The sequence below is a fragment of the Bombus pascuorum genome, chromosome 7 (genome assembly GCF_905332965.1).
Source record: "Bombus pascuorum chromosome 7, iyBomPasc1.1, whole genome shotgun sequence".
NCBI lineage: Eukaryota > Metazoa > Arthropoda > Insecta > Hymenoptera > Apidae > Bombus > Bombus pascuorum.
In genome coordinates this window covers 8,610,123-8,632,065 of record NC_083494.1, presented here as the reverse complement: position 1 = coordinate 8,632,065, position 21,943 = coordinate 8,610,123, and the positions used below count along the sequence as shown (strand labels likewise).

Below are 21,943 nucleotides of genomic sequence, written 5' to 3'. Positions count from 1 at the left end.
TCTTAAATACATGCGAAACTATATATATTTTCTTATCATTATAGGATAGGATTTATTTTACTGATTTATTGAAGATCATTCATTTAAATTTATTACTTAAATCAAGATGTATTTAAATATAAAATGTAAAAAACACATAGAAAGGGGATAAAACATCCTTCTCCGCATAAAATTTGTTAGAATTAAAATCCCTAGCATCATTCATGGTCGCCATCTTTAAAAAGAGATAACGACCATCTTGGATCATTTTTCACGGGTTGTTGACACGGGCAGATTACAGCCGGTTGTGAAAGTGTATCGCGATGTAAAATTAATCATAATTCATTGCCAGAAATAAGTAGTGGCTATTTAGGAACTAGAATTAAAAGTAATACATCGGTTCACGCGTTTATCATTATTGTGCAAGTATTATTGTATATGAGAGAATAAAAAAATTTTTGGGAATAAGCGTCTGTCACGAATATAAGCAATCTTAACAAAGTCGACAGTTAAGTCTTATCATATTTACCTAGAATTTGATAAAACAATATTCTTACGATCGTGTTTGCACATGTGAGAAAAAAGCCGTGCCACTAGAAAAAAGAAGATAGAAAACACTGAAAATACATCTTATAAAGGAAAATGGTTTCGTGCACATGGTGACACCTCTGGTTAGTTTATACTTTCTATAAACAATTTGTCATACTTTATTTAAAAGTAATTTGATTTGATTGCGAGTACATTACTTTATTATAAATTGAAAGTTATTCAAAAAATTGTGTATTAAAAGAATTTTTCAATGATAACTACTATTGTAAATTTTTTACAAGGCTCAAATTCGCTGGTCTGGCAGCTTATAATGGCGAAATACAACGTACGTTTACTTGAATTTTTGTAAATATTGTTTGATTACTCATACTGAATTATTCACATTTTATAACATCCATAGATACATTTTAAATTTTACACGTACAGAATTATTATGAGTAACTCCTTTTCTCTCTTAAACATATATTTATTTTTTTTTAATAATATTTAAAGTTCCGTTTATCTACTAGTGTTTATTTTCAAGCTTAAGGTGAATACGTTGTTGTAATAATTATTATTGAAAAATTTGTGATATGACACAAATATTTTTATTTTCTTTATTTAGGTATGTAAATGAAAAGTGAGGAACTCAACAAAAATTCAAGCAAATTCATTCATGTTAAAACATTTAATAAAAACTCATACAAAAAAACTCATACTTAAATAAAGCTAGTATATAAATTTTGTTAACTTAATTATTGAATTAAAATTTGCAAATTTGCTTCTATTTCTATAATTCATTCACAATAACATTTTATATTATTGTTAATAGATGTTTGTATTATCTGATGAATATGAATCATCTGATAATCAATATAACTTTTAATAATATTAGCTAACTCTTTTAATTATAAAGTATTATATTATTTTTCTTTTTTTTAATATATGTAACATAATTGTTTGGGTATAACAGATTCATATTATAAAAAAGATAATAGAGAATAAATAAACATTACCATATAATTTTTTATAAATATTTTTTGATTAATAGTTAATCACACTATATATTTTGTGATTAATTTATTACAGTTATATCATAATTTTTTTTATTAAATTTACTTATATTTAATTAAGCAAATATTGGAAGAATAAATAGTAAAGATAATATTTTTAAGTATTTTACATAAAATATTATAGAAAAGATTATATAAATGAAAAAAAGTTTGCTACAGTAGCTTTATTATTTATTTTAAGCTACATTTAACTTTAACCTATTATTACAAAGATGTATATATTATATGCACTGTACATAATATAAGAATATAACATGTGAATGCTTCCACTTTTCATACTTCAACTACAGAGAAAGGATTCAAGTATTGATTGCAGGAGCATGGTGTGCTATGGCAATAGGAGGAGGGTGAAGCCCAGACAAGACCCCACCTCTTTATGCTATGCCTTCCATTTAAGTCTAACTTAAATCATTTCAGACAATCACAGTAAATATATCTAATATGTAACATAATAAAATGTTCCACTAATGTTATCAAAGAATATGCTCTGCACTTCAAAGACATGTCTTGAGAGTTGATAAATGAATGACCTGCATAAACATTTATGAGACACTAAAATTCAGATGTAGATACAAAATAATTTTATAAATAAATATAATGTATCAAATTTATTCATGGGTTAAATCATGTACAATCAATTACTTTCATGTTACACCTATTAGTATAATATCTTTTTTTTCAGATCATTAAAAACATGATAAATACAAAAAATATATGAATGACAATGGGCTGAAATACATCAAATTGTAAAATTCATCACTTTTGTATACAAGAGGTGCAGGTAGTAATAACATATAATGTATATCCATTTTTTTAAAACTTATGTTTTATAGAGACTTATTGAATTTAAATTATTGGAACAGTTCATGAGTGCTATGTATATTACGCAATATTTTACATCATTTTTCTGTTAGGAGAAATACATCATGGCAACAGTGGAAGAAAAGAAACGAGTTGGTGGCTCAAAGGTTTCAGCCATTGCAAATATCTTTCAATCAAAACCACAATTGGATAATCTAAGCCATAGAACAAATAATATTCTATCAGATGGTTTCAAGGAACCAGCTGTGCCCTTAAAAGAATCTCCTACACAAGTTACAGTTGTTAGGACTGAGAGTCATGTAGCCCGTTTTAATAATGCACGTGCACTTTTTGAAAAACTTGGGGAGGAGAATAAACCAAATAAACCGTAAGTATATAATAGCAAATAGGAAATAAATGTATAAAATATATAATATACTATTCAGTTATCTTCAGAGTATATTTTCTGTGTAGGGTGGACAGGATTACAAAACCTAGTAATTTACATGGTTTGAGATCACGTTCTAGCTCTGCAAATTCTGGTTCAGGTTGTACATCTCCAGCTCGATCACCACGTCCTAGATCACCATCACCTCCAGGAACCAGAGATCATTTGAGCAATTGGAGTGCAAGTGTACCAGCTTTGAATGCTGAAAGACATTTTGAAAATGGTCATAATCATGGTTTGGATAATATACCAGATAAACATAAATCACGAGCAGGATTTGGGAAATTTGACAAAAATTATGGCAAAGAAAATCGTTTGGATGATCGGCCAGAGAAACCAGAGAAACCAGAGAGGAGATTAAACTCAAAAGAATTAATTGAAAAACAAAAAAATTGGACTAGTCACTTTTCAAAAACAAGACCAAGTAGATATAATTCAGATCCAAATAGATCTTTGGTTCAAAGTTCTTTAAATCAGAGTGCAAATAAAGTGAATGTTGAAGCTACTTCTGTAGGACATGTACAAAATGCTGCAAGTACTGATATTGAGTCAAAGAGATCATCAGATATTTCTGCTAACCCAGCTACAAGATCTGCAAGCTTTTGTTCTGTTAGATCGTCAGCCATATCACCACCTCCGCCATTACCACCAACAAGAAACTCTTCTACTTCAAATGCAAAGAAAGAGAGACCAGCTAGTATTGCTGCAATATCTCCACCAGATATTCCTAGTAGTCCAGAATATGCTACCATAAATAAATATTTTGATACTTCGCCGACTATACCTGAATATGCAGTTGTACAAAAGAATATAAATGTACAAAATAAACATTTCCAAAGAAATCAAGAACAACGGGAAATTTCAAAAAATCCTACAGTAGAGAAAACACAAGATGCGTTCATCCCAGAATATGCAGTAGTGCAAAAGAATACTGCAGTTAAATTGCATTCACGAAATACAGATACATCGAAAAATACTTCAATGCATCATTCGAGAAATAGTTCTGAAAGTTGTGCATTACCTCTTAAAAATACTCTTGCAAGTTCAAGTATCGATATTTATTCACAAACAAAATCACATATTTCCTCTTATGAAAGAAATTCTGATATGTCTAGTCCAACACGAAGTATGTCAATAGAAAATATTGTTAGTATGTCAATGGAAAGTAAAACGAGGAAAGATAGTGACCTTCTTGATGCTCCTGAATATTTAAATTATCCTTCAAATGTTATACGTTCGCCACCTAAAACTTCTGAGTGGAGAAATGAATGGTTAGCCAAAAACGATGAAATTTTAAAGAAAGCAACTGATTTAAAATGTGCCAGGGAAGATACAGAAACAAAAAATGAAGTTGTAAGACCTGATCCACGACCAGACTGGGCCAGACCATGTATAAATACTGTGAGGAAGAAAGATAATCTGACAGAAGAAAAGAAAATAGAGTCGTCAAAATCTCCAGATCCGGAATTGAGACCACCTTCTGGAGGTACGGATAGTGCATCTTCTAGTATGAGCTCCCCTAGCTCCCCTTCCAAGGATAGTAAAGAGGAGAAGGCAGATAAGGAAATGTCAGAAAAATTTCAAGCCGGTATAGTATATGTGAATAATTCGATTCATACGTATACAATAACACAATTCATACCTATACAAACATATATAATAGGAAATACATTTTATACATATGTATAAACATAAATTTAACTAAATTTTATATTTTAATAAGTGAACTTTATATTTTATTAATTACTATAAAACAATTATCTTACAATATATCTAAATTTTGCAATTTTATTGTGGCTATGTGCCAAAATACTAAAAAGTAACAGTGCAGAAGGAAGTTCTCCCTCTCTTCCCTCTCCTTCTCTTCTTGATCTTAGTTCCTCCTACTGGTTCAACAGTATTATTTATAGAAATCTGTGTATTCTGTTCTGCTTCTGTCTGGTTCTACTTCACACCATTTATTTCAGAGAAGTACTTCACAAATTTTAATAATTTGTTTACCAGTGCTTATAAAAAATCTGTATTGAAAATTAATATAATTTTTATGGTAGCTGCTTTATGAAAAGTGGATTTACACTTTTCATAAAGATAAGTGATGCATAAATTATCTTTTGTGTAATATGTTAAATTTTTTGCAATGTGTTTTTAAAAATATTTTTTAGAAAAATTTTTAGAAATAGTAATATCAATTTTATATAATTTTATATACAAAATTGCTTTTTCTTTTAAATATTTCCTGAATCCTTTATGTAAAATATGTGTGTCATTTTATCCATCATATCCAACACATTTTTATCAAACATTATATGTTAGGAGAAATTTTAAAACATTCAAAGTTATGGTTGTAGTTTAAAAAAACGTTAATACCAGTGTTTTTATTGTGCATGTGACTTTACAATTCTATAAATTGTTTACTATTTTATACATAAAAGAAATACAAGTACCATGTGTCTACGACTACTTTGCATTGATTGCCGAGGTATTTCACATCTTCTCTTATAAATTGATGATATACATATATTTACGCATAGCATGTAAATTTTTTATTATAAATAACAATAAATGATATTTTGATATTTAAGGACGTAACAGTTATGATTTGCAACATGAAGAACAAGAAAAGCCTGCAGCATATACAGAATCCATTGCTGAAAAGGACAGTTTAGAAAAAAATTCAAAATTCAATGAGTCAGATACTACGACAGTTATTCGGCGATCTCATGTACGCGTCGATCTTCAAGCTGCTGGTCTGGGACAACGACCACCATCCGTTGTTAGTTCAGATCAAGAATACCCACCTTTAGAACATAAGGATATACCAATACCTTCGCCATATGTAAAGAAAATGCAACAAAATCAAGAAGTTTCTACCCAAAACGATGAAGATAAGCCACAAGTAAACACAAATGTAGAAGAAAATGCTTTAATAAAAACTGATTCAACAAAAAGTTGCCATAATAAGATATCTCAAGATAGTAATCAAGATCATGTACGAATAAATTCAACGATTACAGAAGGAAATCAAAATGTAGTCTTAGATAATAAGTCAAAATCAAATATTGCCAATGAAAGGCATACATTTTCTGAAACAGTATGTCAGAAAACAGTATCTAATGCCAAAAATGATCAAATTAAGATCTCTGTACGAGAAAAACTAGCAAAAAATAAAGAAGAAGTATCTGGAAAACGGTCAAGTTTTGTCGAAGTGGATAATAAAGTAGATCAAATAGAAAAAGATTATTTAAACACAAATCAATGCTCAATAGTTCCAAGTGTTCAGAGTGCTGATAATTCACCAGAAAAATCGATTAACAAAGAAGCAGAATTAGATGATGCTGCACATTCAGAAAATACGCTCAAATTTATGTCAAAAACGAATAATAAAAAAGAATTCATAACATTAGCAGGAGATACAGTATCATCATCTAAATCCAATTCCCAAACAATAAGCAATATTCTAAATAGAAGTATAGAACAATTAGATCAACCACAAACAACATGGGAACAAGAGAAACAAAAAGCTGAACTAGCAAAGTTGAGGTTGCAAGAAAATACTTCTACGAGTACAGTTCAACAAATTAATATACCTCAAAATGTATCACCTGCAATTGTAGCACAGCAACATATAGAAAAGAAACAACTAAATGAACATATTGTATCTGAAAATAGTGTTCATGATGATAGTGATTCCAGTGATACTAAAACTGTTACAAATCTGGAACATACACCAGCAATGGATGTGAAACATGTCATGGAACAGAATGATTCTAATACTGCTACAGAAAATCTTTCTAAAGCTATTACAAATCAAATTCCTGTAACACCAGATACTATGACAGCTGATGAAGCAGAAAACCTGCTAAGTTCTCGGTAAGTTACTTGAATAAATAATTACAACTATACACAAAATTGTATATAATAATGAATGTATTTAAAATTATGTGCACTAAAATTTCAATATAGATTTCTTTAAATACATCTCTGTATTTTACCATTATGATAATTCTAGTTATATGGCAAATAATTTCATAGCAACTTGCAAACAGCTTAATAACTTTTATTTCCTTATTTTAAATTCTAATATTTTCTTCTATTCATGTTTATTTGAATGTGACTTCAAACAAACTTATAATGTTCTGGGACGAAACACAGCATCCTAGAAAAAAAGATAAGGTGAGTTAATTATTATTGTCTGGTTAAATGTTTAGTTCATTGATCATGATATTAAATTATAAAAAAAGCATCGTGAATCATATGAATACTCAATTAGACAAGGATCAGCTTTATTGTCGGATGAGGAAGCTCAAGAGATAGCAAGATTATTATCACCAACTACGCATGCTGAAGTTGTAAGTGAAGAAAATTCTATTGATAAAAATAGAGAAATGGACAAAGAGAGGGAAAGGGATGATCAAGATAATACACCAGATTGGCTTTCTGATGTCTTGTCTGCTCCTGATACCAGTCTTATAAATAGCACCACTAATGATTATAGGTGAATCAGTTTGGTCTTTTATGTTTTTTATGTTTTATAAAACTATTTTGCAGCTAATGCTATGTATTGATTTTAGTTACTTTTATTAATAGCACGCAGTGACATGATTTAGTATAAAATTATAACGATTTTTCATTAAAAAATACTAAATTTTTATGAATTTTTAGTTTGTCCCATAGATCACGTAGCGATTTAACAATAGACTCGTTGACGGAGAGTCAAGTGGGTTCTGTAACGGGTAGTGAAAGTGGTTTACTTGGTTCCGTTAATAGCTTAAACGATACTTACGAAATTAATGATGATACAGAAACGGAACATCAAGATGAATATGTTCCACCGACACCCGGCAAAGTAGTAAGATCATAGATGAAACATATGTTTATTAAATATAATTTAAGAATAAGTCATAATTAAGTATTATGTTTATTTAGGTATTGGTGGAAAATGGTGTACACTATTTTGAGGATGGTCATTTTTGGATGGAAGTCGCAGGGATACCAGAATCAGATGACGAAAAAGATGATTATCCAACAAATATACCAATTAAAAAAATGTCTAAAGTTTCATTTGATACGAAACCAATGAGAGTTTATTCAACACATTCAGTAAATGAGTACGATCGACGAAACGAGGATGTAGATCCCGTTGCTGCCAGTGCAGAGTATGAACTTGAGAAGCGAGTTGAAAAAATGGAGGTAATATTGTTTAAAATCAATATTGAACGATGGTGCATGTTTTATTTTGTATGTACATGTAACACAAACAACAAATTTATTAGGTATTTCCAGTGGAACTTATGAAAGGACCAGAAGGTCTTGGTTTAAGTATTATTGGAATGGGTGTCGGTGCGGATGCAGGTCTAGAAAAATTAGGTATATTTGTCAAAACAATCACAGAGAAAGGCGCAGCTGCTCGAGAAGGCAGAATACAAGTAAACGATCAAATCGTTGAAGTAGACGGGAAATCTCTAGTTGGAGTAACACAAGCATATGCAGCTAGTGTCCTTCGTAATACTTCAGGTCTTGTACGTTTTGTAATTGGTAGAGAACGTGATCCAAATTCAGAAGTAGCTATGTTAATTCGACAAAGCCTCCAAGCAGATAAAGAAAGAGAACAACAAGCCAATTCTGCAAGGTATCAATCAATTAATTTACAACCAACAAATTTTTATATTCTTTAAAAATGATTTCCCAATGATGGCTTATCCTTGCTCGCTAATGTTTATGACGAAAATTGCGGCCACTTCAATGACAGCTCGAAGCCTCTTGAAGTTCTGAGGGAAATCAATTTTCAACCAATTAAAAACTTCATAAAGCTATCTAAGAGATTTTAAAATAAGTAAATTTCTACAGAAAACTTAATTTTTCGGATGCTTCACCCGATAGCCAACGAGGTAGTGAAGACATTTCTGTTGGAGGAATGGGAGGAATACCAGGTTCTCCAGCCATGTCATCATGTTCAGAAGGGGAACCTCCTCAAAGTCCCATAGAAAATTATTTATCTTCTTCCGGTCGGAGTAGATCCCCTATCATCAGTTCATCAATGCCACCACATACATCTGCTACAACACAAAACGATGTTGACAGTTTAAGACTGCTTTTACAAGAGGTATTATTTTTTTGTTAATAAGAAAAGAAATACGTAGTATAAAACATATGTAATTTGCATTATTTTATGTGTATAATAATTTAGTTATAATAGCTTTCATCTATAAGTTTTTTTATATTCTCTTCAAGCATATAGTTAATGAGAAATACATATTATGGTCTCATTGTCTTTAAAAGATAATTTAAATTAGAAATTTTATAATTTTTATATCAAACTATATTTTGTATTATTTTATTATTGCACAAAATATTCAGTTTTGTGTTTGTTTTTATCAATTTTATGTAAAACATTGCTGTATAGAATGCAATATATAAATTTGTATGAACATGTGCATTATAATCTATTGTACATATATGTATATATGTTGTTTATATTGCTATCTTATATACACCATAAGCACTTCCTCATAGGTTTTATAAGCGTGAATATATTTTGGTGTTGCTTATGCACTGTGTTCGTTGTTCACTGCTTGCAGAGTCAGTATAAACTAGCATTAGCAGATGGAGAGGTGGAAAAACTCAAAGCTAAGGTAATGTCATAGGATAAACAATTTTATGTCATTCTTGTGTGTTGATGCATTTTGCTTGTATGCCACATGCTTATACTTATCAATTTGTGTATAGCTTAGTGTGTATTTTTATGAGTTTGTTCAGTTTTTACCATTTCATATAGCTTCTATGTTTTGATTTGCTATCATAATTAACATAAAGGATTATAAAACGGTTTACTGAAGGAATATTAATCTATACATGTATTTTGTATATATATTTGCAAAAAATTTTACTTGAAATGTTTTATTTATAGCTTGTAGACTTAGAAAACAGTGGAGCCGGCAGTGAAGAATATGCAGCAAAATTGCGTGAATCTGGTTTACGACTTCATGAATCTGAAAGAGCCTTGGGTACTGCTAGACAGGATTTAATAGCGGCACGAGAAATGCTTTCTCAGGCAACAGCACAAAATGCTGCTTTACAACAAAAATATGCCCGAGCTAGGAGAGCAGCTCGCGAATTACGCACAGATATTGCTGCTAGAGATGAATTTTACCAACAGTTACTACAAGAGAAAGATACGGAGTATAACGCTCTTGTTAAAAGTTTGAAAGATAGGGTATGTTATCAGTTATCGTAAAAGAAATGAAAACAATATATATGTAGCAAAAAATTAATTATAAATAATTATAGGTAATCACATTGGAAGTAGAATTAACAGAAACACAAAGAAGGTTTGGTTTACCAGTGAGATTGCCTTATGATGGAACTACGGCTAGGATTGTTACGCCACAGTTATCGCGACGTCAATTACCTCCTCCTCCCTCATCAACTAGTTGTCAACTTTCAGATACTGAAACATCAGATTTGAGTAGTCCGGATGATGGTGATAAAACAGCAACGGTCGAAAGAAAACTACCGCTCCCATTGCCAGTCAAAGAAGAGTTAGATCGAGCAGTACCTGCACATCGACTTCTTGATAATTCTGCTGGGAAAAGTAAAGCTGAACTTGCCAGTAGAGGAGGACTTGCAAATCGACAACTTCCTAAACGTTCTGGTGGCCTTAGCAACAGCAGTTCTGTAAGTATATAGTCACAATTACTAAATTCGGGAACGAAATGTTTATTTAATCATTTTATATTTCAGGATTATGGTTTAGACGAATCAGGTGACAATACTGATGAGGATTCATCTTCTAAATTACTTTCTCAGGACACAAGCAGCAGATCGCCAAATGACTTAACATCAAAGCAATCAAATTTGAGTTCCTATTCCAGTAGTTCTTCAATTAGTTCATTGAAAAGTAAACACGTGGAACCTACACATCCGACAGCAATTCGACAACATAGCACTATTAGTTCACAAGTCAGAGCTATGACAGAACAAAGTTGGCCACAATCTCAAAAAAGTAGTTTTTCTGTTATTCTCTTTGTAAAATCTTTGTAAAACTTTAAATATACAATACTTATCGATTCTTTATACATAGATCTAACCGGGCCGCCAGCATCATTTGCAGAACAGTTAAAACAAGTTTTAGCAGAAAGAGAGAGACGACTTGGTGGAAACGACATGTCTTCGTCAAGAGAAAGTTCTGGGGATTTTAGTGACTTAAATAATCCACATTCTAGCGATCCAGCTTTAGTTACTCATCATTTAGTAGAAGAAATACGACAAGCTGTAAGCGAGGCTAATCAAAGAGGTAATGTATCTTATCATGTAACTAAAAAAGAGTGTCTCAAAGATAGTAGCTCCTTTTTTGTATAATGACTTGTTTATCTGTACAGTAAAAAAGGCCACCATCCCTTCATCAAATTTAATTGGTAGTGGTTCCACACCTTGGCATCATCCAGGTAGTTCACCTTCTAGTCTGTCTTCTGGTGGATCAGTGAGCCCACCTGCTGTTGACCCTAGTCCGTCTAAAACAGGTATTTTTGGTATTCGTAACACGATGCAAGCAGTGAATGATTGATTCTTGATCCCTTCTTTTTTTCTTTTATATACTTTGTTTTTCATAATTTTACCCCTCCCGTGTGTAAATATTATGGATTTAGATACGAGTGAAGTTTGGTTGCCTCCTCATCCAAGCGACTTTGGTTTAGGTGACAAGAAGTCTCACTTTTGGCAGAATGCACCAGTTACCGATTGGTCCAAAGAACAAGTAAGTATATATCTATTTAAAGAAATGTTTTTACTAAAGACTATAGATTTATTGCAAAATATTGGATTTGTAATTTGAAAATTGGTATTAGGTTTGTCAGTGGTTATCAGGAATTGGTTTGGAACGTTATGCGCCGCGCTTTTTGGAAACTGGAATTAATGGTGGAAACCTTTTACGATTTGAGTCTCGTGACCTCAAAGCTTTTGGCATTTGTGGAGATGAAAAATCTCATTTGAAACGCAAATTGAAAGAACTTAGAGCACAAGCAGATCGAGAACGCAAGGAGAGGAAAGAAATAGAACGAATGCGACGAAAAGCAGAAAAAGCTGCACGAAAAAAATAGTTTGTGCGTACATTAATGTACTTATGTCCCATATAAAATTCAATAACTTTGCACAAAAAGTCGGTGACATATTCAAATTTTGTGTACGATATTCCAGTGATCGTAATTTTCACTTCTTCCGTCTGTATTTAATTCTCTAGTACATATAAACAGTCACACACACAGTTCTAAATGTTCTCAATCGGACTTCTTCATATCCGAAATTTTTAAATTTTATTATTTATAAATTTTTTAACTTCAGATTTTTGCATTTATTTATAACTTTATATTCAAGTTGGTTCACATTCATGCTGTCCTTATAGTATTTGTACTAGCTATTATTTATAAAATAACAATAAATATATTTCGAGGAAGAGAATGTGTATGAATGTAAAAGCATGCCTACTATGCCAGATGTATGCATGCGATATGTATGTATAAAATTCAAGCCATTTAGATAAATTGTAATAAAAATTTAATTAGCTAACATTTTTTTTATAATTGTAAGTATAGTTTTGTAGAGAAACATAAGTTTCATGTTACTAGAATATATCGTTTCTGTATTTATTTTTACTATCAATTGTGTAACAACTTTTCATAATGAATAATATAAATATTAGTAAAATAGAGTCCTAGAGTGTAACTATTGTTAGAAGAGAAGTGACTGTCCTTTACTATATGTACATCATGAAATATCAACGAATTTGTAATTGCCAATACAGTATGTGTTACTGTGTTAAATTCCACTGTAGATTGATCAAATCATAAAATAATTTCATTTATCTATATTTATTCCGTCTAAATTTGCTCAGTTTATATTTTACATAATTAGCAAATTCTCTCAAATTAGCAAATCGAATGAAGTGTTAATGAATTTCTATCATGCTAGCATATTTGTATTAAAACTTTTCTTCCTTTTAATCGTAACAACGTTTGTATTATTGTATTTAATCTGTGAATTATGCACTAGAGATCCGCACAACGTCCATCTTATTAATTCTTAAATTATGTGATGAATTTCTTTAGCGTTTTATATACTTCAGACATTCCACATATGCGATACTTTATAATTTTACCTTTATCAACATATATAAGTAAAAAGAAACCACAGGAGCTCTTATACTTTGGGCGACGTCCCTATGTATGCGTGAATGTTGTACGGATACATTAGGTATTAAGTAATATATGTTAATACTAAACTAGTATCCTAACAAAAGTTCATTCTAAATGTTTGTTCAAATGATTACGGGACTCGCTTGGGTACAATATAGACAAACGTACTTTATTGTACGTATACCTATTTATAATAGCATTAAGTTTTGTACAGTGTTAAGTACTTTGTTCCACCTTTATACCATTCTTAATGTACAATGTTTTTCTTTTGAAAAAGAATAATTTCTTTTACATAAAACAATTAAACGAACAAAGTATTTAGCATTGATACATATACTGTACATATTATGCAGTGAACGATCACTAATACTGTAATCTACAAAAATGATTATGATATAAGGCGTGTAAGAGGCATAACCGTAGTGTCATAATATCTTTATAAAAAATAGTCTTTAATTTCCTAACTTAAGCGTTTATCAAAGGTCCTCCATTTTCTAATAATATTATGTATCACAATATTTCAAAAGCAATTATTATTACTTTTGTCGTTATGTACAACGAAATGTGGGAACTCGTTAAAAGTATCAATACATATAACATTCTTGCGTCTCAGGGTAATCATTAATATGTTTCGAGATATAAGTGTGTTTAATGAATTAAAAATTTTCATGAATTGGAACGTCCTGCAATTCGTTTTTAAATAACTATTGTGATTTGGTAGGAGCAGATGTTTGATAAAAACCGACTGATTTACAATAAGTTTTTATAGTTGATTTTCGAGCAATGGCTTAGGTATGACGTAATGAAATGCCATTTGTCCAAAAGTAATTGTAGAACCAAAACTTGTACTCCTCTATAGAGCTATATAATATCTGAATGTTTTCATACATTTTCGATAATTTTCAAGTATTGCTCATAAGAGAGAAAATTATAGTTCCATGGATAAAGACACAGAATGTCAGTTGCATACATGGCAACTTTTTAATAATGTCTATAAAAAGTATTGTCAACAAATACTCTTAAACGTTTTAATTAAAAATAATTCATACTATACATTCGTAGTTTGTTCCTTTTACCTGATAAATGAAGTATTGAAAATATATTCGATACTTGTAACATATATTACATATGTACTTATTGTATTATTAAATTTTTTATGTACGAAAATGAATAATAAATATAGAAACAGAATCCTGCATGTTGGTATATTCATTCGTATTCACCACCCACTATTCGTATACAAACAAAGCGCTGTATATCGCAAAATGTTTGATCGATAATCTACATCGCTTCGATAGCGAGAATTACATGCAATGGGACATTGCGTTGAAGAAGAAAATGCCAGCTATAGTTATTAAAGACTATTCTTGGCGTCAAACTTCAGAATTTGTTATATTGAATGTACCTTTGAAAGGCCATCCAAAAAAAGTTGACTTATTCGTAATAGATAATTACGTAAAGGTATAAAGTTTAATTCCTAAAGTTAAATCTTTAAATGTATATAAATAACATACGATATTTAATTCGATAACAGATCAGTTTTCCACCATTCATATTAGAATTATTTCTTTGGGCTAATGTTGTTGAAAAAGAAAGTAAATGTACTTTGACGGAAGAAGAAGCAATAGTTGCTTTGCATAAAACAAACACTAATTTGGAATGGCCTACTCTCGAGGTGCAAGATATTAACAATGATTTTAAACGAGATTGCCGTACTCAAGCTTTAGAACATGCTCAGAAACTGGCTGAAGAAAATATGAAACTTAAGAGTGGTATGTAGAGAATTGTAAATAATGTTACAATTTATAACTTATATATTTTCCAATGATTCATAACTTCCTTCAGAAAAGCGTCAATATTTACAAAAGGAAGCAGTGAAAGAGCAAATCAGTGTCAATACAGCTACACTGAATAAAATAGATGCGATACGGGACGCACACCGTAGAGAAGCTATGCAGGAATTTGAAGACTGGAGATCGAAAGCTGAACTACCATTTCTTTCTAATGTTGAAGGAGAAGTACAAGAAAATAGAAAAGCTTACAAGTATGTACCAGAATTTAAATATTTTTTCTTATATCATAAATTTTTTCTTTATTTTTTAATGTAATTAATAATCTCTTTTTATATCATTTTTACAAGACCGCCACTAAAATGGTTTAAAGACAATGATAATGTGTTAAAATCTCGCCCGATGACCGAGGAAGAAATATTTAACGGTAGTAGCACTATAAAAGAATTTAAATCTAAAGCTGTCGACAATCAGAAGGTTATAGAAGTAGAATCGGTAAATATAAATCAAGAGAGTAATCTTCAAATAGAGGTATCTGAGAAGAGAGATGACTCTCTTATTAACAAAAACAATACCAGTTGTTCTCAAGATTCTGATTCAGATTCGGATATAGTAAAAGCGACAAATAAAAAAGATTTAAGTAATGTTTATGAGAAACAGCAAAAGAGAAGACCAGGATTAGAAGCTGTAGAAGCTGCGATACAAGGTAAAATTTTGAAAAAAAATAACATATTCGAAGAACCTTCAAAATCAGTACCATTACCAAGAAAAACAGGTACAATTAACGTAACATTTTCGGAACGGAAGTTCCCAACACCGGCTAGGGAAAGCTCTCACGTTGAAGAACAAGAAGTATTATTTTTTTATATTTCTGACCATTAAAATTACTGTAGAAAAAAGTCATATTAATATTGATCGAATTACAGTGGTTGCAAAAACAAGTAGAAGCAAGACGCAAAATTGGTTTTAACGCGGAAGATCTTCGACAGGAAGAACGAGATCCGCAATGGTTAAAAGATAAAGGAGAGTACGTTTAATACTTTGATAAAGCCTTATATTAATTATATGATAACAAATTATTTATCATTATTTTTTAGTGATTTCTTCAAAGTTGGAAATTATCTGGCGGCCATAAGTGCTTACACATGTGGCATTAAGATTAGTGATAAAATGGCATCTCTCTATGTGAATAGATCAGCAGCACATTATGCATTAGGGAATTATTATAGATGTATAGAAGACTGTTCTAAAGTAAGTCGTTGAAATTGTAATTTGTTCAACTTGTAAAAATAAATTGAAACTTTCATTTTATCTTTCAGGCACTAGAACTAATGGAACCGAAATGCGAAAGCAATCGAGAGTCAAGGGCCAGGTGTCACGCTCGACGAGGCGCAGCCCTCTGTAAATTGTCTGCGCCTCAGCATGGTATTCCTGAACTAGAAGCTGCTTTAGAATTGACACCAAACAATGAAAGTATAAAACGTGACGTGTTGGCCGCGAAACAATACTTCGACGTAAAAGACTAATAAGTAAGTAGGTGAACTAGATTATTTGACTAATTGAAAAAGCTGGTAGAATTTTATTCGTTTTTATTATTTTTGGAACGAAGCATCGTAAAAACAAAAGGTGTTTGAGAAGGAATTAAATATGAAAAAATATATTATTCAAAAACATTTATTAATGTGTTATAAAAAAAACATATAGTGCTTTATATTATGTTATAAAAATATCACAGTCAACAATCCTGAAGAGTGATTAAATCGAGGAACTTATCCTATATTAAAATTAATTATGTAATGTTATTTAATCGCGCGATTATAAATATTTTGGTATATTTCAATTTTTTAACGAGTAACTAAGTAACTACTTATAATATTCTTATAACAATGCATAAGTATTTTTCATTGCTGTTTTAAGAAAAAATTTCAATAGAATGAATTAATCAAATTTTATCATTCTTTTATGGACACACCCACATTTTGTATGTTCCAAAGCATGTATCACTTCATGATGCCTGTCACGTTGTCGGTCAATCGTGTGTTTCACCATGAAAACAAGACTGACGTTTCTGGTTTCGATAGGTGCACAAATCTGTTTGGGATCCGGGCAACATCCGGCTCCTTTGCAACGTGTCAAAACGGTAGAGGCAGGATAAAATACTTCGTCCGGGCTAGGGCCGACAGTTAGAAGTTCTGCCACTGGTATAGCTCTCGGTTGTGGCATGGAACACCGAAATTCATGCACTAGTTGCACGTGATTCAGAAATCCGCTATCTCTGAAAATCAAGTCCATTATTTTAATCGATCTGTCAAAGCCACGTGACCAATATACGTTTTGAGTTTATATATAGATATAATATAATTTACCTATGATGTCTGCCAATTGTAGCAAAGGCAAGATGGATAGAAATAAATAGTAAAATATAGTTTCTCATATTTTCAGTTCTTTCTTAGTATTAAATGAGATTTTGGTGAAGAAGAATTTTACTTTAATTGAAAATCAACACGTCCTGATTGATTTCACTCGCAATTGTCCGGGTCGAGAACTGTGACTACTCTTCTGTGATCTGAATTCTTTCTCCTGCTATATATATATGTAACTTTCATCCTCGGCCCGATGCCCTCTGCCTCCCCTCTTTTTCCGATTTCTCATCATCTTTCTTCGTTGATCTACCTTTGGCCGTATTGTTTGGTCTCGTCCTACGGCGATTCGCACCATCTCTCTCTCTCTCTCTCTCATTTCTCGGTAAGCTCGAGGAGGACTTGAAGCAAAGCGTTCCGAGAACATCGCAAAGATAACTATAATTACAACTAGTGGGTCCTGCCTCCCGTTCGAACTGGGACCATGTTACGTCGCGTGACTAATCATCCTTTCTTCATCAATTGCCTCGTCTTTCTCTCATTTTCTCCTTTCATCATATTTCCTTTTCCTTTTCATACTTTGAATCTGACAAATTTCTACCAGTCATCAGTCAAATTATCATCTACCCTCTGATTTTCTTCTTCGTGTAGGTACCGGTTGCATCCCAAGCACTGTTTTTCGTACATCGGATGCATTCTGTTCAATCTTTCTTGCTCTCAAATAATCCTTATGGAAGTCTCAGTGACTTCATTTTCACTGACTTACTTTATTAAAAAATTTATGAATTATTTTAAAAATTAAAAAAAGACAATTTAGATCTAATATTTAATCGTTATTACGAAAGTAATAATTCACATAAATATTTGTATCTTTAATTTTTATTCAGAGGAACGATTAGATGTTAGCAGATCTGTATAATTAAGTTAAAGAAACTATTTAATATAGCGGCATGGCATGAAGTATCTCGACCCTCTCTGGTCTCCAGTGTTATATGATGCGACAGGTTGCAGTGAGTCATTGTAACCGTCTGTGAAGTGTCTGATTGCAAAATTTACTCATGACATTCTTTTCATTTTTACACGATGTATAAATAGTAAAAGATAATTTTTTATGTTGCCATTTATCAAATGAATAATATATCTGTTTGTGAAAATTTTTTATATGGAAGGTGAGAGTGATCATCGGTTGCACAAATCGAAACTCATGTTACGAATATCCATTAATAGCTATTCATGGAACTGACTCAATGGTATGCGAAGTTACGAATCTATGAACCGTTAATGGAATTTTGTGTGTAGGTGTATCGGTTAATAGCCTTGGTCATTGAAGACATCTATCTACTAGATTTTAAGAAATCGCATTATTAGAAATTTTATTGTGCTTTTTAAAAAAATAGTTTGTTTTAGTTCCTTTATTCTTATTTTCTCCTTACGTAATCAAAATTTCCTAGTTGATTATTTTTAATCTGATTTAAGAATTGATATTTGTTGAATTACGTGACTTCTAGCACTAACACGTTCATTATATATTTTATTTTTATTTGTACTATGAGAGCTATCCGTTACGTCAAATGAATCCGTGAAATTACTAATCGTCACACCTACAATTTTACTATTAATCATATCTCTCATAACTGAAATTATAATGTCGTAGTAAATACATTATTACCTCTTAAGAAAGATGTTCTTTCTGTACTAGTAAATAGATTAATGAATAAAAATATGAATAAAAAGCAATTATTAGGAAGAATAAGATGAGGACATATAAGAGGCTTTTACAAAATATAAAACAGAAAATTGGGAGAAAATTAATTGTATGGCGAATTGTCAAAATAAGATACAAATGAATTTCTACTCTCTTACAAGTAATCATTTGGAAATTTGAAATAATGGTTAGCCGATGATTCATGTACTTACATCCGCGATCAGAAAGTAAATGTACTCGGTGTAGTGCTTATATTTGAAGATTAAATAGTTTCTGATTTCATAAAAATTTTATTCAATCAAACAAATTTTTCGTCTCTTTTCTATTCTTTGTATCTCTATTGCGTTTCTATTCTTAGTATCACTGTTCTTTTATCAAACATAGTCCAGAGATAAGACTTTATTGAAAATAATTGCAAAGTCAATGTATTACTCTTCACGTGTGTAAATGGAACAGTATGTATAGTCGATTGAATTTAATTATCATATTGATCTATATCTTTATATAATATAACGAATGGTAAAATAATCGCGTAACTTTGCGAGAATAAATAAATACCTAAATAACAGTTACATATTTATATATACGAATAGATCTCATGCGGAAAAGCATGAGAAAATTTGTTTTATTTAATCTGTTCTGTTCATTGCAATCAGCATAATTATATTTTTACGGACGAAATGTACATAAACGAAATTTACACAAGAAATATATCTAATGGATTGGATAATGCAGAATATATTTTATGAAAGAGGAAATAGCTAATACATTCTCATCGAGAGTAATTTTGAATACTTCGCCTGTTTTATTAGAATCAAGATATAAAATTTATCTCAATTTTTTGTGTATTATTATTTTTTTAATAAAAAATGAAGATCAAGATAGATAAATAAAAAATATATTTTATAAATTCAAAGAAATTTCAAGAATAAGCAAATATTTATACAGTTGAGTGCATCGCATATCTTGGACATACCTTGCACCAACAGCTTAAAACTATATTTCAAAGGGGTCGTCGCAAGAAAATGACCACTTTAATTCTTCCTTTGTAACAAATATTCGACCGTAAAACATCATTCTAGCAATTTTGTTTGTGAGAAATTCTCAAATTATAAGAGAAGTTAATGTTCCTTAAAATCTCAGAACCATAGTTTACAACCTGACTTTAATATATCGACTGAAGATTTTTTTATGAAATAATGAGGAAAATAGTAGGAAGTAGAAGATAGGAAGATGTAACACAACCGCATATTTCTCAATTATTTATTGTATTCTACTTTCAATGAATCATATTAATATGAGTCAATTTTACTTATAAGTAGAAGCTTACCACATCTTTATAAACTTCAATAAAAAAAAATGATTCCCGCAATTATTACAATCTTACTTACATCATTGATTGTCCATTGAGTTATGAATAACTTGTCCGAAATGAATTTGTTGAATATGTATTAAAAGTTTCATATGTATATGAGTGATAGCTTGCTCAAGCAACATACCAATAAAAGAAAAGTCGAAGTTCGACTTTGATATAAGCGCGTACATCCTCTTATCGGAAAGTTAGTCGATCGCATTGACAAATATGTCGAAGAGAGTAGCAAATTATAAGAGTTTATTGTGTGAATTTACGTATGAAGAATATGTTAAATTGAAAAATATTTATAAAATGATGATCTTACTGTTTATTACATTATTGTGTATTATAGTATTTTAAAAATTTAACATCACTGTATTAAGCTTTAAGGCATATTCCAGGATGGAATCCATGACGCATACGATAGAAAGTGTGACAATTCCCATGCATCGGGATATTTTGAGTGGTTTAAGGAATGCATGAGTAAATGTTACCGCAGAATTGTAGGATATCAGATTTTACGTGTGCATGAATGTAACGATGCGTGTATACCTTGCGTGAAGTGTGTGCAAGCTCTTCCATGTATAAATACACTTCTGGCAGCAGGAAAGTCTCAGTTGGATGCCTCTTGATACGACTACGTATCAGTGGTTCATGTAATTTGGCTAGAGAAGGCACATCTCAAACGTGTTTACCAAGTATCGCGCCGTAAAATTTGAATTTATGAACGTGATCTTCAGTGAGATTCAAATTGAATCTTTCAATTTGTCCAAACTGTGTGTGTAAAGATAATCATAGTGATACAACATACATTATTCAATAAGAATTATAGTATAAATTAACAGATACGAGGCATGAGAAATAGATCATTGAGGACTTTCCTATTGGAGTTAATGATACTCATCCTATTGGCTTTGGACAACATGGTGCGATCAACGACGGTAAATAGCAATAGGATTACTTTATCTGAAGCAGTGAAAACGTCCAGCATGTTTGTTTGTAAAAAACCACAATCTCGAGCGTACCATCTGAGAGATTTGATGCAAAACGTGCATCAGAATCCTGGGGAGAGTACCATTCAGCCTGTTTATATTGTCGTAAAGCGATGTGACGGACACTCCGGATGCTGCATGAATTCAGATATGAGTTGTCTACCTGTACAATCAGCGATCTATTATGAAGAGATTGAAATTGAGGTAATGAGTTACGAAACTAATAACAGGACTAATAACAGACGACAATGGATCAGCGTGGAACAGCATGGTCAATGTTCCTGTGAAATAACCAGAATCAGTGATCGGTATCGACTAGAGCATCAGCAGCCTAACGTAACTTTAATTTCAAATTAATTGATCAGATAGACTAAAGGGAAACGTTTCAAAATAAGTGCCTTTTGCATAACAAATTGTAAATATAACACACAGTATTGATTTATAGGAAAGATTGTTAATGAATCAAAATATGTAATTAAGGATGTTAAAGTTTTTATTTTGCTTGAGTTAGTTTACTTTAATTTACCGGTTTAGTTCGGAAACGTTTAGTGTAAGCGTGTCTGATGCTATATGCACAGAAACTTGGCATAAAGCCCAACAACGTGATGATTGTCTCTCCAACATCAAATTATCATAGAATAGTTGATGGACACCTGTTTTACAAGAAATATATATATATATATATATATGTATGTATATTATTAGTTCTGATACGCAACGAATTTA

At 31.1% G+C, this 21,943-nt stretch overlaps 3 protein-coding genes across 10 annotated transcripts; all 3 read left to right on the top strand.

Moving 5' to 3' along the window:
* Window positions 1-237: 237 nt before the first annotated feature.
* On the top strand, window positions 238-14,069 carry LOC132909168 (uncharacterized). 8 transcript variants are annotated; one of them, XM_060963816.1, is made up of 19 exons: window positions 238-650; window positions 2,263-2,361; window positions 2,495-2,769; window positions 2,856-4,315; window positions 5,412-6,699; window positions 6,982-7,002; window positions 7,100-7,324; window positions 7,492-7,678; window positions 7,756-8,019; window positions 8,103-8,458; window positions 8,677-8,932; window positions 9,408-9,461; window positions 9,737-10,042; window positions 10,117-10,503; window positions 10,570-10,831; window positions 10,910-11,122; window positions 11,208-11,348; window positions 11,475-11,581; window positions 11,673-14,069. In XM_060963816.1, the coding sequence occupies exons 3-19, from the start codon at window positions 2,507-2,509 to the stop codon at window positions 11,922-11,924; spliced, it is 6,042 nt and encodes a 2,013-aa protein (XP_060819799.1). In that variant the 5' UTR covers window positions 238-650; window positions 2,263-2,361; window positions 2,495-2,506; the 3' UTR covers window positions 11,925-14,069. The 8 variants fall into 8 exon arrangements, with proteins under 8 accessions (XP_060819799.1, XP_060819796.1, XP_060819797.1 ...); XM_060963813.1 differs by having other exon boundaries at window positions 2,856-4,417; window positions 8,710-8,932; XM_060963814.1 differs by having other exon boundaries at window positions 2,856-4,417; window positions 11,523-11,581.
* A 137-nt stretch (window positions 14,070-14,206) lies between these two features.
* Window positions 14,207-20,431, top strand: LOC132909185 (dynein axonemal assembly factor 4-like). Its single transcript, XM_060963854.1, has 8 exons — window positions 14,207-14,477; window positions 14,551-14,788; window positions 14,862-15,060; window positions 15,157-15,658; window positions 15,733-15,833; window positions 15,904-16,057; window positions 16,126-16,335; window positions 16,888-20,431. The coding sequence occupies exons 1-7, from the start codon at window positions 14,214-14,216 to the stop codon at window positions 16,330-16,332; spliced, it is 1,665 nt and encodes a 554-aa protein (XP_060819837.1). The 5' UTR covers window positions 14,207-14,213; the 3' UTR covers window positions 16,333-16,335; window positions 16,888-20,431.
* Window positions 20,432-20,614: 183 nt separating this feature from the next.
* On the top strand, window positions 20,615-21,723 carry LOC132909210 (uncharacterized). Its single transcript, XM_060963892.1, has one exon. It carries the CDS (start codon window positions 21,080-21,082, stop codon window positions 21,572-21,574), a length of 495 nt encoding a protein of 164 aa, XP_060819875.1. The 5' UTR covers window positions 20,615-21,079; the 3' UTR covers window positions 21,575-21,723.
* The last annotated feature ends 220 nt before the right edge of the window (window positions 21,724-21,943 follow it).